Source organism: Semicossyphus pulcher, unplaced genomic scaffold (genome assembly GCF_022749685.1).
Source record: "Semicossyphus pulcher isolate SPU_LCO1_2020_fin unplaced genomic scaffold, fSemPul1.0.p SCAF_19, whole genome shotgun sequence".
NCBI classification, from domain to species: domain Eukaryota; kingdom Metazoa; phylum Chordata; class Actinopteri; order Labriformes; family Labridae; genus Semicossyphus; species Semicossyphus pulcher.
This window is the reverse complement of record NW_027211692.1, coordinates 6,391,498-6,405,208: the sequence shown is the minus strand read 5'-3', so window position 1 is coordinate 6,405,208 and position 13,711 is coordinate 6,391,498. Positions and strand designations below refer to the sequence as shown.

Below are 13,711 nucleotides of genomic sequence, written 5' to 3'. Positions count from 1 at the left end.
TGGAAGGAAGGAGATGTGTATGTATATATATATAGTATATCTAAAAAAGACCAAATATTTAAAATACAGAATATGATTTAATAAAAAACTTTCAAATGTATGTACAATGTTGGCCAATTTACTTAACCATGGTAGTATGCATACAGATGCGAGTCAGCACTCAACACAAAGATAGATGTCAAGAGTTTTGCAGCTCTTTTACATTTTGAACATGTGATGGTGCTAGATTAAAGTCAGGGGATCATCCAAGTGATTACAATACAACCTGAGGATGATGTTAAACTGTTACCAAATGTTTCAGAAAGCACTCGATAATTAACGAGGCACACAGCGTCAAAACCAAAAATGTCAACCTGCTTGTGGCAACAGAGAAGAAGTCAGGGAGAAGTCTTTAGATTTCAGTCTCTGGGAACCACCAAATTTATGGCGATCCATCCGATGGCTGTGGAGATATTTCAGTCACTATAAAAATAGTGGAGTGACCTATCAGCTCTGCAATCTGTCAAGCTGTGCTTTAGCATGGATAAAAAAAAGTTCCTATTAAGTCATAACTTTGGTTTTTACAACTTGGCGACATCGTAAAATAAAAAAACAGCTTGGAAAGAAACATGAGGGGGCAGGTCTTAAAGGTTTTAAAACAAACTGTAAACATAACTAGTAGAAAACGAACAGAACTAACAGTACAGACCATCTCTCTGGGTCATCTGTACCGTACCGTACTTGCAGTGCTTGAGTGTGAAAAGGAGTTCAGCTATTCAGGATAAAAAGTTGGCTTGTTTACAACCTGCTCCTCTGACTTTTAGTTTTCTTGCCCCATCAGACTTTACTGAAGTCAGACTTTTTAAAAAAGTGCCATTACCCTGAAATGGTTATTTAAAAACAATCTGTATCCTCCATATATTATAAACTGCTTTATCTCGGATAACAGTGCCCCCCCATATACTGTGAGACACAAATGATGATTTTATTTCTGTGTGTATTGTGTTGAGAATCCATCATAATTCATCCTTGTTCAGAATGTGCTATCTGGTTTAGTTCAGCTGTGAGGAGGCAGAGGAAGGTTATTAACATGCTGATTAATGCAGGCATATGGGAGGAACGTCGCTGTGTTATCGGGGAGCAGAGGGAAATGATTACCTAATGGAGGTGTGTCCAATGTGTTTCTTTAAAGATGAAATGAAAAGAAGAGTCAAAGGCTTCCACAGCGCACTGAATCACCCTGCACAGAAAATCAATCATCTCCACTAGACTTTATGAAATAATAACGTTAGAAAAGCGAAAGTAAATACAGGCAAAGTGCACTTTTACTGATAATGAAGAGGAGCTGTTTGGGAAGCTTTTATCAAAGCTGCAGCCTGTAGATGCGCGCGTTGTTTCGGACAGAGATTAGGCAGATATCTAACCCCCCGTGTTTTGTGCATGCTTTATTTGTTAATGTTGGTGTGTGTACAGGCTGTCACTGCTGCAAAATGCCACACACTCTCAGAGCATGTGCACGATAAGGAACATTTGTAAACTCCCTGCTAATTAGTGGAGTCCAGTTAAGTAAATAGTTTGCATATCTGGGTGCATTTTGTTTAGTGCTATTCGTGCAGGTCAACTTTAGGCCGAAAGATGAAGTGTCACATCAGGTTGAAATATTTCGTCTGCACTTCCTTTATCTGCTCATTCTTATCCCCTGACTGTGCTCATGCCTGCAGTTTGATTCTCTCAGTCTAAACCAAAGAAAGAAATGATCCATTGTTTCCTTTTGGTTCTAGTCCATTTCAGGTTCACACTCTGACTTATTACAAACAAACCAAGAGTTGTAAACATAAAGTCTGAGGAACTGACAGGAAGCTCATTCATTGGACAGTTTCGGTGACCTATTCTGCATCATCAGCGTGTCATGGGCCCACAGGGGGAAATCAAAACCAAATTTATTTCAGTGACTGACGCAGGTGACGCGGTGCTTAGCGACGCTTGAAGTCTTAACTTATTGTCCCTGGTGGTTCCAAAAGCTCACACAAAGAGAAACAGTTGGTCATGTGCTGCCGTTCAGACTCTAAGCGACTTTATTTGTCATAAATATGGTGGAAGCGTGAAGACAGAAATGAGCCGTCTCGCACTGAAGTATGATTTAGGGCAGTTGTTGCCACAATAAGCCGTCAGATGATGCACAATTTTTCAGCTTTTGAATTAATGCAAATGTCTCATATTCATGATCACTGAAGCCAATTACCCGGAGCATTTGGAACACTTTTTTTTTTCAGTCTTTGTGCGTTTTGTTGGTCAGCGACAGAATAGACTGGTCTCTCCTTCACAACTGAACAACACAGACAGAATCCTTCATGGAGACATAAACGTTAGAGCAGGGACACAGTACTTATGCACTTTATCCACATTTTCTTTTTTTAGTAGGCAAGAATTCAAAGTACTTTTAAGGTGCTTTTCAACTGAAAGTACCAGGAACTTTTCTTCAAAGAACTAAATGGTTCCTTGGCCCATTGTTGTCTGCTTTTCCACAGCAGCCTAAATCCCAGGAAGATTATGCAGATCAGGCCAGTGACGTATGGAGAAGCAATAAAAGTAACTGCACTACACCGCCAGTCCAGTAGGTGGTGGTAAGAAGAAGATGAAAGCCATAATACAAAGATGACGCCATTAAACGCAACGAACGGGCCGACACTACAGTTAGCCTGTTAGCATCCATCTCAAAGCATGGGGATAGCGGTGAGCTTGCAGCTGCAGTCTTTTAAACGTGGCAGGTGAAATAAAACGCTGCGAGCACTCGACCAATCAGAAACGATCAGCACTGCAGGCCCTGCCCTGACAGTTCCTGGACCTTTGGAAAGTACTAACCCTCGAGCAGGGACTTTTCTGGAGGTAAATCAATTACCCCGGAACTAAATGTAGACCCTGGTTCCTGCTATCAAAACGCACCTTTAGTTTCGTACTCGGAGGTGATACAAAATGTGGGCCGACAGAACTTTTAATCAAACTTCAACACAAGAAGCAAGATGCTTTTCTAGTTTTAGTCTGTTGTTTTGTGTTCACCATCCACAACTTGTTAAAAGTCAGTGGTTATTTCACCCAGTCGACAGAAACCACCCAACAGGAGGCCTGTTTTGATCCAGTAACCAAACAGTAATGTGAAAATAACGGCATCACTGGGTCAAAACGCTGAATTGGTTCTGGGTCAGGTTTACTCAGTATTCTAACAGTGCTACATGTACCCATGCTGGGTCAATCCTAACCCAGTGATTCTCAGTGTGCATAGCCTAATACTTGTGTAATGCAACTTTAACTTCTTTATGGATCCGTTGTCAGCAGCATGTGAAGTAGAACTCCCTCTCTGATGGCTTTTTGCAGTCCAAACTGTGCATTACACACACATAACACCGCTGCATTGATCCGTCTCTCACCTTTTCTTCCCCAGAAAATGTATAACACTGCTGCGGTCGCTCTCACTCCCACCCCGTATGCAACACAGTGCAACACAGAGTCCATATCCCCAGGGCATGTCTAAAGTCATTCTGGGAAATGTAGGAACTCAAAAGCACTGTAGATCCTGTCGAGCCAGAGTGAGCATTGATGCACCAAAATAGTAAATAATGCATTGAACATCTCATATTGATGTCTGACAATGAATGTGGGTTTTTCCTCCTCCACAATGAGCTCCCTGAGGTAATCACGGTGCTTATTCCTGAGGTGCTACTTAAAGGGAGGAGCCTCTAGCGCCGTGTTTGAGAGGATTCTTTTATGCCATTGCTCCCTCTTGACAGGTCTTGATATCCCGTGAATGCTCCCTGAATCCAGAGAATGCTCTGCCTGCTGCGACTGCCTTTTGTAGAAGAGAAAAAAAGAAGCCATGTTTCTTTTCTTGAAGGATGGTTGTCAAATTGTAGCATGTCCTTGACACCTTTCATTCAGCACAATCCTCTGTTTCATGCTTATGTATTCAAGTGAGTTGTGAATAGATGGTAAATCTTTTAAACACTCGCGTTGTGATTACAAGTAGAGCCTTAAATACGACTCTGCAGTCTGAGCCATCTACTTCCCTGTTCTTGTCTTGTACTGGAATATGCATGTTTGTGCCCTGCCAATTAGAATGACCTCATTTAACCCTATAGGGATGTCCTCACGTAGGTTAGGATTGATGCAACTCCATAAAAAAACATGTTAATGAAGAGTAACTTCTTACCAAGCTCCTTGTGGTTACAACGTCTGTCTTCATATTTCACACAGGCGTTGCCCTCTCACTGCGTTCACCTCAGCTCACCTCAGAAGCCTTTAATATACCCACGCATCCCAGTGTGGCTCCAAAGGGTGGTTTGTCCAGGGTAGCTAAGATCTAACAAGACATTGTATTGCTCAATGCAAGAATCTCAGTTCATTACAGCTTGGGAAAGCCAGCTGGGGAGAATTACACGTTAGACAGCCGTCCTACCTTGGCAGCAAAGGACTCAGGAGAACTGGGTTGTCTTGTTGCTGGAGGACAGTCATGCCTCGCAGACATATTAGCTGCTGACCTGTGGCCAGGGCCGTGACACAGCCTACAGCGGCTGTAACATCCATGCTGAAATTGCTCATTTGCCTCGCTCAGGCAGATATGGAAAACAACTCATGGGAGCCTTAACCTTTAAGAAGCTCCTGCTGTAGCGCCTTCACACACTCCTGGATTTCTCAGGCTCAGGGGTGATGAAAACTGGCTTGGAGGTGCCCTCTAGTAAAAGTAAGGATGGCCCAAAGTGCAAAACTTACTGCTGATGGTCTTAGTTAAAGATGTGAAAACGCTGGGAAAGTTAAGCCAGCATCCCAGAACAGTAAGAATGGAGAATGGATGTCTCCAGTCCTGCAGAGAAGCATGGAGCTGTCTTCACCTGCTGTCTTCTTGTTATCTAAAGACAAAGCTCTATGGTTCATATAATCTGGCTCGTTGTTTATTCAAAAAAGCAACCTTGGACAAAGGAAAGCAAACAAGGAGCAGCATCATTGATGCCCTTACTCAAGCTGCTATGGGATCAGATCAACTCATTCCACTCAATGACTGTGTATATAGATGGACGAGGCGTCTCCATCTGCTCTCATTGATGCCAAAATAGCCCCCTTAACGGGCACTGCCATCTTGCGATTGTGACGTCATTTGGAGCCAGAGCTGCACAGTGGAGCCGCCGTAGCCACTTCCGCTAACCATAACGCACTCTTAAATTACTGAAAAGCACAGCAAGGATCCCGCACGGCGGCATGTTTAACATCAGAACTGCTTCTATGTGTTGGTCTGAAGCAGACGTTCACAGATATGGAAACTTCAGTGACTGTAGTGATTGTTTTAGTCTCCTCTCATCGTTCCTCCTCTACTCTGCTCATCTGGAACTGATCGGCTGCAGGAGCCGGATTTGTCAACAGAGCTGTCAATCATCCTTTTGACAGCATCAAATAACTAATTAAAACTAAACTTGTCAGAAAAATGAACACTTGGACGTAAATCAGCAGGATAAGAACTAACTATAATGACAGAAACCATGTTTGACAAAATGTATTTGCTGTGTATTTTGATTTTATAGTTTGACTCATGTCCCATCTGTTAACATGGAGGAGGCAGGCTTTATGAGCTATACTGCAGCCAGTCAGCAGGGGGCGATAGAGATGTTTTGACTTCACTTTTAGGGAGCTGTCATGTTGGCCATCTTTTTCTACAGTCCATGATTCCAAGTGGTTCGAGCACCGTGCAGGCACATTTCAGCCTGTTATAACACACAGTGCTTATTTCTATGACTGGAGAATGAAGCTTGTCTGAAGCAGAACAAAAGTGCGTCAGCTGATCGTCTTATTCAACAGAAGACTAATCAGGATGATCACACTAAGTGGACCCAAACCTTTCATATAAAGAACTCTAAAATTAGCTCTCAATTTAAGACTTCAACTCCAGCAACATGAAACTCCTCCTCCCTTAAAGATTTATGTGTCAGCTTCTTCTGCTGTTTGTGATTTGTTGAGCGTCATATCTCAAGAACTTAACGTCCTTATCTGTGTAAAATTTAATGTGTCTATTCAAACTCCGAAGAGGAAGCAACTTAATGACTCTGATGCTCTTTTGACCTTCCCTCTATAGCAATAAGGCCGAACTTTTAATGGTCAGCACATCTCCAAAACAAATCAAATTTTACTAGGAGCGAGAATCTTGTTTATTCTGCTGACCTTGTGAACTCCTCTGAAGCACCATCTTTACGGAGAGCTTGTAAAGAGAGTGTTTCTTATGGCCTCTTATAACACTGATTATAGAACAGCACAAACAAATATCCTCCAGAGATACATGGCTGCAGCTAAAGTGATTGCTTTGCTTCTAAATGCTGTTGCCTTTTAAAAAAGCAAAGATAAGGCCACATATAAAGATATTATGCAAATCATATTATTCACTTCCGTAAATGTTTTTGGTCACATTCATATTTTGTTTTTCTTCTCTGCATCGACAGTTTAAACTTTGACTTATTCATGTTATTCATGAGGAATAATTAAAGCCGTACCCACGCATTGCTCAATGTTTGATACTTTTACAAAAATCTGTGACTAAATACAGTACAGCTCCTGTGCCTGATGAGATTATCTGGGTGTGAAAAATTAATAGAGGAATTTCAGATGCACAATGAGCGTGTGGTGTACACATTGCTGTTGGTGGAGTGCTGGGGGAAAAAAAGTCTGCCTTTGACAGCCAGTGTTGCAAGTCTGAGGTGTAATTTTCTCTTTACATTTCAAGTTCAGCTGTGTGGGAGGCTTGTTATTCATGCAGATGTCACAAGAAAAGACGCTTTCTCTCTTTTTTTTCCGCCTTTCCCTCTCCCCTCCTTTTCTCTGCGTGTCTGTGCTGCCCTAATTCCAACGCACACGCTGCAGCGGGCTTGTTCTGCTGGCAGACCATGCCTCATTGTTTGCTACTTCTTTAACACCTACATAATGTATTTCATTAAAATCTGCTGTCACTTCCTGTCTGTTCCACTTCATCCCATCACTCTGATTTTTTTTTAAAGGAGGTGGGGGCTCTTTGCATCAAATAAACAACTAGCCTGTATTCTGTTGTCATGCATCTTCCTCCGTCTCTTGTCTCCGTGTTTCTGCCTCTGCCGGGAATTCAATTATCCCGGCTGTTGTTTTATGATGCTGCCGTGACATCTGATGACGGATTCATTATCTCATCTCCCGGTTTGACAGCATAGTAGCAACAAGGCCGCTATTTTTTTTCCACTTCTGCAGCTGCATTCATCTTTACATCTGGACTGTATAGCTGTTTCTGTATCAGGGATGCTGGCTGTAACTCCGGGGCTTGCTGGCTTTCCCTCTCAATTAAAGGATGCTGAAGAAAACGAGCAGCCTTCTGGAGAAGCTGCATTAGAAGTACAGTTGTTCTGATGGTTAGATAATGCTTTGATAAATGCACATTAATTAATAGAGTGATAAGGATCTGTTTGTGTCAGACTTTTAAGCAGTTCAAGAGCATTATTACTGGTTCTCTCTCTGTTACGGACAGACAATAAATGAACGTCCTGGTGAATTATTTTTGCATATAATTGTTGAGAAAGTGAGATGCAAATGAAAGCTGTGGGATTTATTTGCACAATGTTTTCACTTGTGTTGCTCTTTTCTCTTTATTCATGAAAGGGCAGGCTCCTGGGTGACAGGGAGGCTGGCTCGCTGGAGTTTGCTGAGCTCCGTTTTAATATGGGAAGCGCTAACCTCTGCTGGGGTTATTAAAAGGTCACAGACTGTCGCCGACTCTGCTCTCTTTGATCTTCGTCCTTTTTCTTCTTGTTAAAAAATTGCAGAAAACCTGAGAAGAAGCTCATATCGCACGGCCGAGTGGAGTATGCTAATTCACTGTGTGAGACTGTGTGCCTGCGCCTTCATTATGAACATTCTTTAATGACGCTCTCTGTGTTGCAGGGAATGAGTTTGGCCATCCTGAGTGGCTGGATTTCCCCAGAGAGGGGAACAATCAGAGTTACCACTATGCCCGGCGGCAGTTTAACCTGGTGGATATGGATCACCTCCGCTACTGTCAGCTGTATGCCTTTGACCGGGACATGAACCGCACCGAAGACAAGTACGGCTGGCTGGCTGCTGCACCTGTAAGGACATCACACACTCACTGTACAGCAGGCAGACACCCTCAATGACAAAACCACCAGATTATATAATGTCACTGCAACGTTTTTAGTCACATACAGAGTGTTTAATAACTTTTAGAGTTCAGTCAACTCCTCACCAAATATTTACCATATTAGATTTATATAATATGCTCTTTATATGAGAGTAAATGCTGTCAAGGTGAACAGTACTAGTTTTCTCTCTCATCCTGCAGCTTTTCTCTTTGTCTGCATTTGAAGCGTATGGCACAAAAATGATGTTACTCTCACGAGGGGCTGCTAGCAAAGTAATGGGATAATGCAAATGGAGAGTGTTGCTGAATTGACAGGGATTAGAAGTGAGTCTGTGTAATTGATTAAAAAAAAAACCCTCCCTCACATCCGCAGGAATCAGTGCTCAGATTAGTCCTCCGTGTCACACTCTGACCTGCGTGTTTCACCTCCGCAGACGGCAGAGAAGAAAACCAGATCACAGAGTGTAATTAGAGACACGTCTGGTTCACAGGGATAATTTCTGTACATCGCTCCATCAATCAGAAATGCTCAGACTTACTGGAACCTCTCACAGTCTTTACACCTGCATGAAAAGGAGCTTTGGAGGTACAGCAAAGGAAAAGCAAAGCCCGAGGCAGATTTGGGAGCTCCCTTTGGGAGAACGGGAGGGACTGCTGATCCCAAAGGAGGCTACTGGCAGGGACGCCACACACATTTGGCAGCAGTACTGACCTGCTACACATTGGGTGCTGTTTTCCTTGGCTGCCTTTAACATGTGTAGATTTATAGAAGATGACAGCTCTACAATGTACCTACAACATCATCTAATTATGCTCCTTTGATTTATTACCTCACATCCTGTGTATAATGTTCTGATAGATTCTAGCTTGGCAGTCTGAAGGTTGTCATGTCTAAGTTCCATAATGTGGAAAGCTCCAGGCAGCTGGGATGTTTGGGAAGCAGGACGACCATCCATCACAGGGATGTTTTGTGAATATGGTGCATTATTACAGAAGCACATGATAGAGTTTATTCTATTCAAGGTTTGTTCATATAACAAGAAATCACAGTATTCATCACGTCTTAAGGCCAGAGCGGATGTGCATGTGATAAGTCCTCTTGTTTTCTCTCTGATCAGAACATTGCAAATCAATGTTTTTATTTTTATTTCGGTTCATTTTCAAAAGACAAAACAAAACACAATGATAGAAAATAAAAGCACCATAAACATTCTTAGTAATAAACCAAAAGGCTGTAGGCAGAAGCTAAAGCTTATTAACACCTCCCCCTCTCACCTCACAAAATCACAATCATCACAAAGACAAGGATATGGCAGCAGCACGCAGATACATTAGTATTATCATTTTGTCCATTACTGGCATTAACATACGTACATTGACTTAACTTTTCCAAAGTGTATTGCATTATGCAATTGTTCTTGTAAAGTTTTTTGAACCTGATCAGTGTACTGCATGTTTTAATGTTTTCAGAACAAGTCAGCATCACCCTCCTTGTTCTTGTCTTTACTTTTTCAAATAAGAATGTTCCTCTCAGATTTTATTTACAACCTCTGGATACTTAATGGTCCATTTTTGGCTATTTACATGATTTGTATTGTATTATAATCGACTAAGTCTTTCAATTTTAATACGTTTAGCTGGATAAAAAATGGATTGGTTGGCTCACGATGGGGTTTCTTAGAATTCGTATGGCTCTCTTTTGCAGTAAGAAAATAGAGTCTGTATTTGTTTTATAAGTGTTTCCATACCTCTACACAGTAAGTCATGTATGGGACTATGAGAGAGTAGTACAGTGTGTGCAGTGATTTCTGACTTAGGATATGTTGAGCTTTGTACAGTATAGCAATAGATATAGACATTTTGGCTTTGACATGGTTTATTATGTATTTCACACTTAATTTAGTGTCAAGTATTACTCCAAGTACTGTATCAGTTTCCACTTCATTAACTCCTGTCGGAGTTTGTTGCTCGATTTTCCAAATATTATACATTTAGTTTTTCCAAGGTGAAGAGATCATTTATTAGCATCAAAACCTTTTTTTATTATTTCTCCACAGTATCCAGAAGTTGTTTTAAATGTTTCCCGCTTCTAAATAAAGTTGAATCATCAGCAAATAAAAAACACTTCAATGACCCTGAAACCAAACAAATGTCATTGATATACAAAATGAACGGCAATGTTCATCATCATGTGTAAAGGTTCTGTTGTAATGCTAAGCTGCTGAATAATTATTATTCTGTGATGGTCAGAATGCTGTCAGGAATTCATCAGGCGAACAGTTGTTCCATCTTCTCGTTACAACAAGGTTGTCGCCTTGAAATGTAAAAACAAAATCCTGTATTATCACAAGAAAACTCAATATAAAAGGTGTCAGTAAAGGTCCAGTTTGAGAGAAAAGTCTTAGATAAGAAGTGATGAGAGGAAAAAGGGAAGGGAATGAAGCGGGCTTTATGTAAAGCTGCGACATGAGGTAAGTGGTCTGAAGCAGACTGAACACACTGATAATAAATCAGTTGTGGGGTTTTTGTAGTTGACCCCTGCTGCGTCCTCAGACGGCACTAGAAAACAGCTGAGACAAAAATAAAACGTCTCACTCGGGGACCGACTGACACAATATCCCAAAAAGACTCTGAAGAACATCAGTCACTGGTAATGCCAATAAGTGCTCAGAGATTCTGCAGCAATAACCAGATGAGTCTGAATCCTCTGGACAGCCTATCAATGACATTGCCAAGGTAATCGTGCTTAGTGGGAATATTCCACGGCTCGGTTCAATATTTCACTGTGGTGGGAGGATCCAAGGGCGTTTTGTAGTGAAAATGAGGAGCAGGAGAGGATCTGTCAGCCGCTCTCCATGCTGTCCCAGGTGAAGGGGAACTAAGAGGAAGTGGAAACATGCAGGGACTTAAAAAAGTCTGCTTCCTGCCCGCCTCTTTGAAGAGGTGCAGCTGTGAGCTTCAAAAGGGAAACTTTGGACATGAACTGAAGCTCCTGTTGGTGCAGAGACAGCATCACTCGAGGTGATGACATGTAAATAAACCAGGGTACACAGGCAGGCAGGCTGTGGCATCCAGAGGAGACTGTGTTCTACTTACAACAGTGTAACTTTACTGGGATGAAAACTATAGGCGTCGGTGGCAACATTTGCGGAAAAAATCACAAGTGGCGGCCAGTTGGTGACGCGTTTTCCGTCAGCCAAGATACTTGTGCCCTAATGATAAGGATAAGCACTCAGTGAAGAAACTCCTCCCTATGTTCCCTCATCCCAATACTTACACCACACCTACCACTGTCACCCAAGCAGCATTGCCAACTTCAACAGACCCAGGCTCCGTTCATGCAAGCTCCAGGTACTGACAACGCTGATACACACATGGCTTCTACTGGCCTCACATTTGAATTAAGCACACAAGAGAAAAATATAGAGAGAAGAGTTTGCAGAGAGAGGTGAGTTAGGAAGGCAGAGCCAGGGTGAGGTGCCCTGTCTGGGGTTAGCACTCAACCCCGCCGGGAGATAATTATTTGGAATTTTCCAACAAGGATTTCTCAATATAATCCCAATATTTCTACCATCACCACCAAGTTGATTGCATTTACCTTTATTTATCTATATGTTAGGATCCACATTAAGCCAACATGCTCATCAGGTCACAACTCCATGGACTGCTGAAGTACTTTCAGCCAGCCCGAGGAAGTTGCCACGTCATTACTCCAAATTTGTGGACTTGTAATGTAGGAATGGACTTGTTAAAAGACTCCAGACTGTCAGCTCATCCTTAACCTCCTCCTCTCTGCCGGTCCAGTCGCAGGGTGCTTATCTTCCCGTTCAGCCGTGAATATGCTGCCCTGAAATTGGCTTGGGGAACAAGGCACTAAAAATAGGGGGTTGGGTGACATTGATAATCTCTGCTAATGACACGTTAACAGTAGCTCGCTCCACAGGAGAGTGGCGGCTTTATCATGTGAGGCTGTCTAAAGCTGTCAGTGTGTGCCGCTGCTTTCTGCTGATGAGCGCCACCTGAAATGTGATGTGGGAATCTTACTCAGCCTATTAGGAAATGTGTAGTCCACTGATATAATGTGGCCCATTATAAGTTCCTAAAACCAAGATGAGAGAGGTAATGACTATTCATAAAGAAATATTTGATTAGCTCTTTTTTTCTCTCTCTCCCTGCAGGCCTTTGTCAGTGCCAAGCATGAAGAGGACAAGGTCATTGTGTTTGACAGAGCAAATGTGCTCTTTATCTTCAACTTCCACCCCAGCAAGAGCTTCCAGGACTACAGGGTGGCTGTCGAAGTTCCAGGAAAGTATCCTTTCTGCTCTCATCTGTCAGGTCTCTGCTCTCTCTCTATGAATCTACAGACAGTGGCTTTCCTCTGTCACCCCACGGTGCAACCCTGCAGTGCCTCCGTGAGTAATGCTGTCTGTCTCAGCTACTTCTTTAATACGATAACTAGACTTATTTAAGGAGCTTGACAAATTCATTAAATAATTATATTCCAAACGAGACAGTAAATGTCTGTTCAAGGGGCCATGAAGGAGACAGAAATGATGGGAATAACACGATCAACACACTTTTAAAAGCTCACAGAGAAACTTTTTGGGAGTGTGCAGCATGCTGAGGCAGAGTGAGGAAAAGTAGGTCAACAACTATTTAGTGCAGACACCAGTGGTCCCAGCGGATAAATCTTATCAACTCCGGTTATTCTGTAACTTTTCATCGACTGGAGCACCAAAAACAAGTCCTAATACTCGCTCTAAAATGGCCACAGCACTGCTTGCCATTAGTTTGCTTATAACATTTAAAGGATAATCCATCAGTTAGGTACCTGCTTATCATTTTGAGGGTCACAGGGGTACTGGAGACAATGCCAGCAGACACTGGGCAGGTCAGGCAGTCAACCACAGGGCAGACAGATAGAGATACCAGTTAACCCAGCCTGCATGCCTTTAGACCGTGCACCTGGAGAACCTTCTTGCTGCGATGTAACAGAGTTAACAGCAGCTGTCTTAAACTATTTAAGGGATAAGACGAGCGATATTCTGTATTTTTCCTGTTGTCAACAAACTCCATGAAGAAACCAAAAGTGCATTAATACTTTCTTACATCCTCAGCCTGGGGACTGTTTGTGCCGACTGAAGATGTTGATCCTGATAACAGGCTGTGAATATATAGTTGATATTTTTTAAAGGCTAAATAATTTCCTTGCCAAGCCGAGCACCTAACGAGAACATATTGCTTTTCTCTGGACTATTTTCAGCTGTGGATTTGCAGTGCTGAACAGTATTAACCTCAGCTAGGACTGTCTGTGTGGGACTTACTCAAAATACCCGACAGAGCGCGTGTTCATGGTAATGAAGGGAAATGTCACCCAATGCAACGACATGGCTCAGTGATGTGATTTAATAGATTTTTGGACAGAGAAAAAGATTTATCACACTTTGACTGCACTGACAAAACTGGTTGATTTGATCAATTTGTTGTTGTTTTGGTGTTTCATAGAATAGGCAGACAGATAAAATGTTAAATATGACCTGACATGTGACTTTTAAGGGCATATATTGTACGCGAGTT

The 13,711-nt window shown here is 42.2% G+C and overlaps 1 protein-coding gene across 1 annotated transcript in view; it reads left to right on the top strand.

The window, feature by feature from the left end:
• The window catches only part of gbe1b (glucan (1,4-alpha-), branching enzyme 1b), an 89,346-nt gene that overhangs the window by 55,848 nt on the left and 19,787 nt on the right, over positions 1-13,711 (top strand). Inside the window, exons 13-14 of the mRNA XM_069669048.1 lie at positions 7,918-8,102; positions 12,313-12,443. Of these exons, the coding sequence (XP_069525149.1) occupies positions 7,918-8,102; positions 12,313-12,443 (316 nt within the window). The remainder of the gene's footprint in view (positions 1-7,917; positions 8,103-12,312; positions 12,444-13,711) is intronic.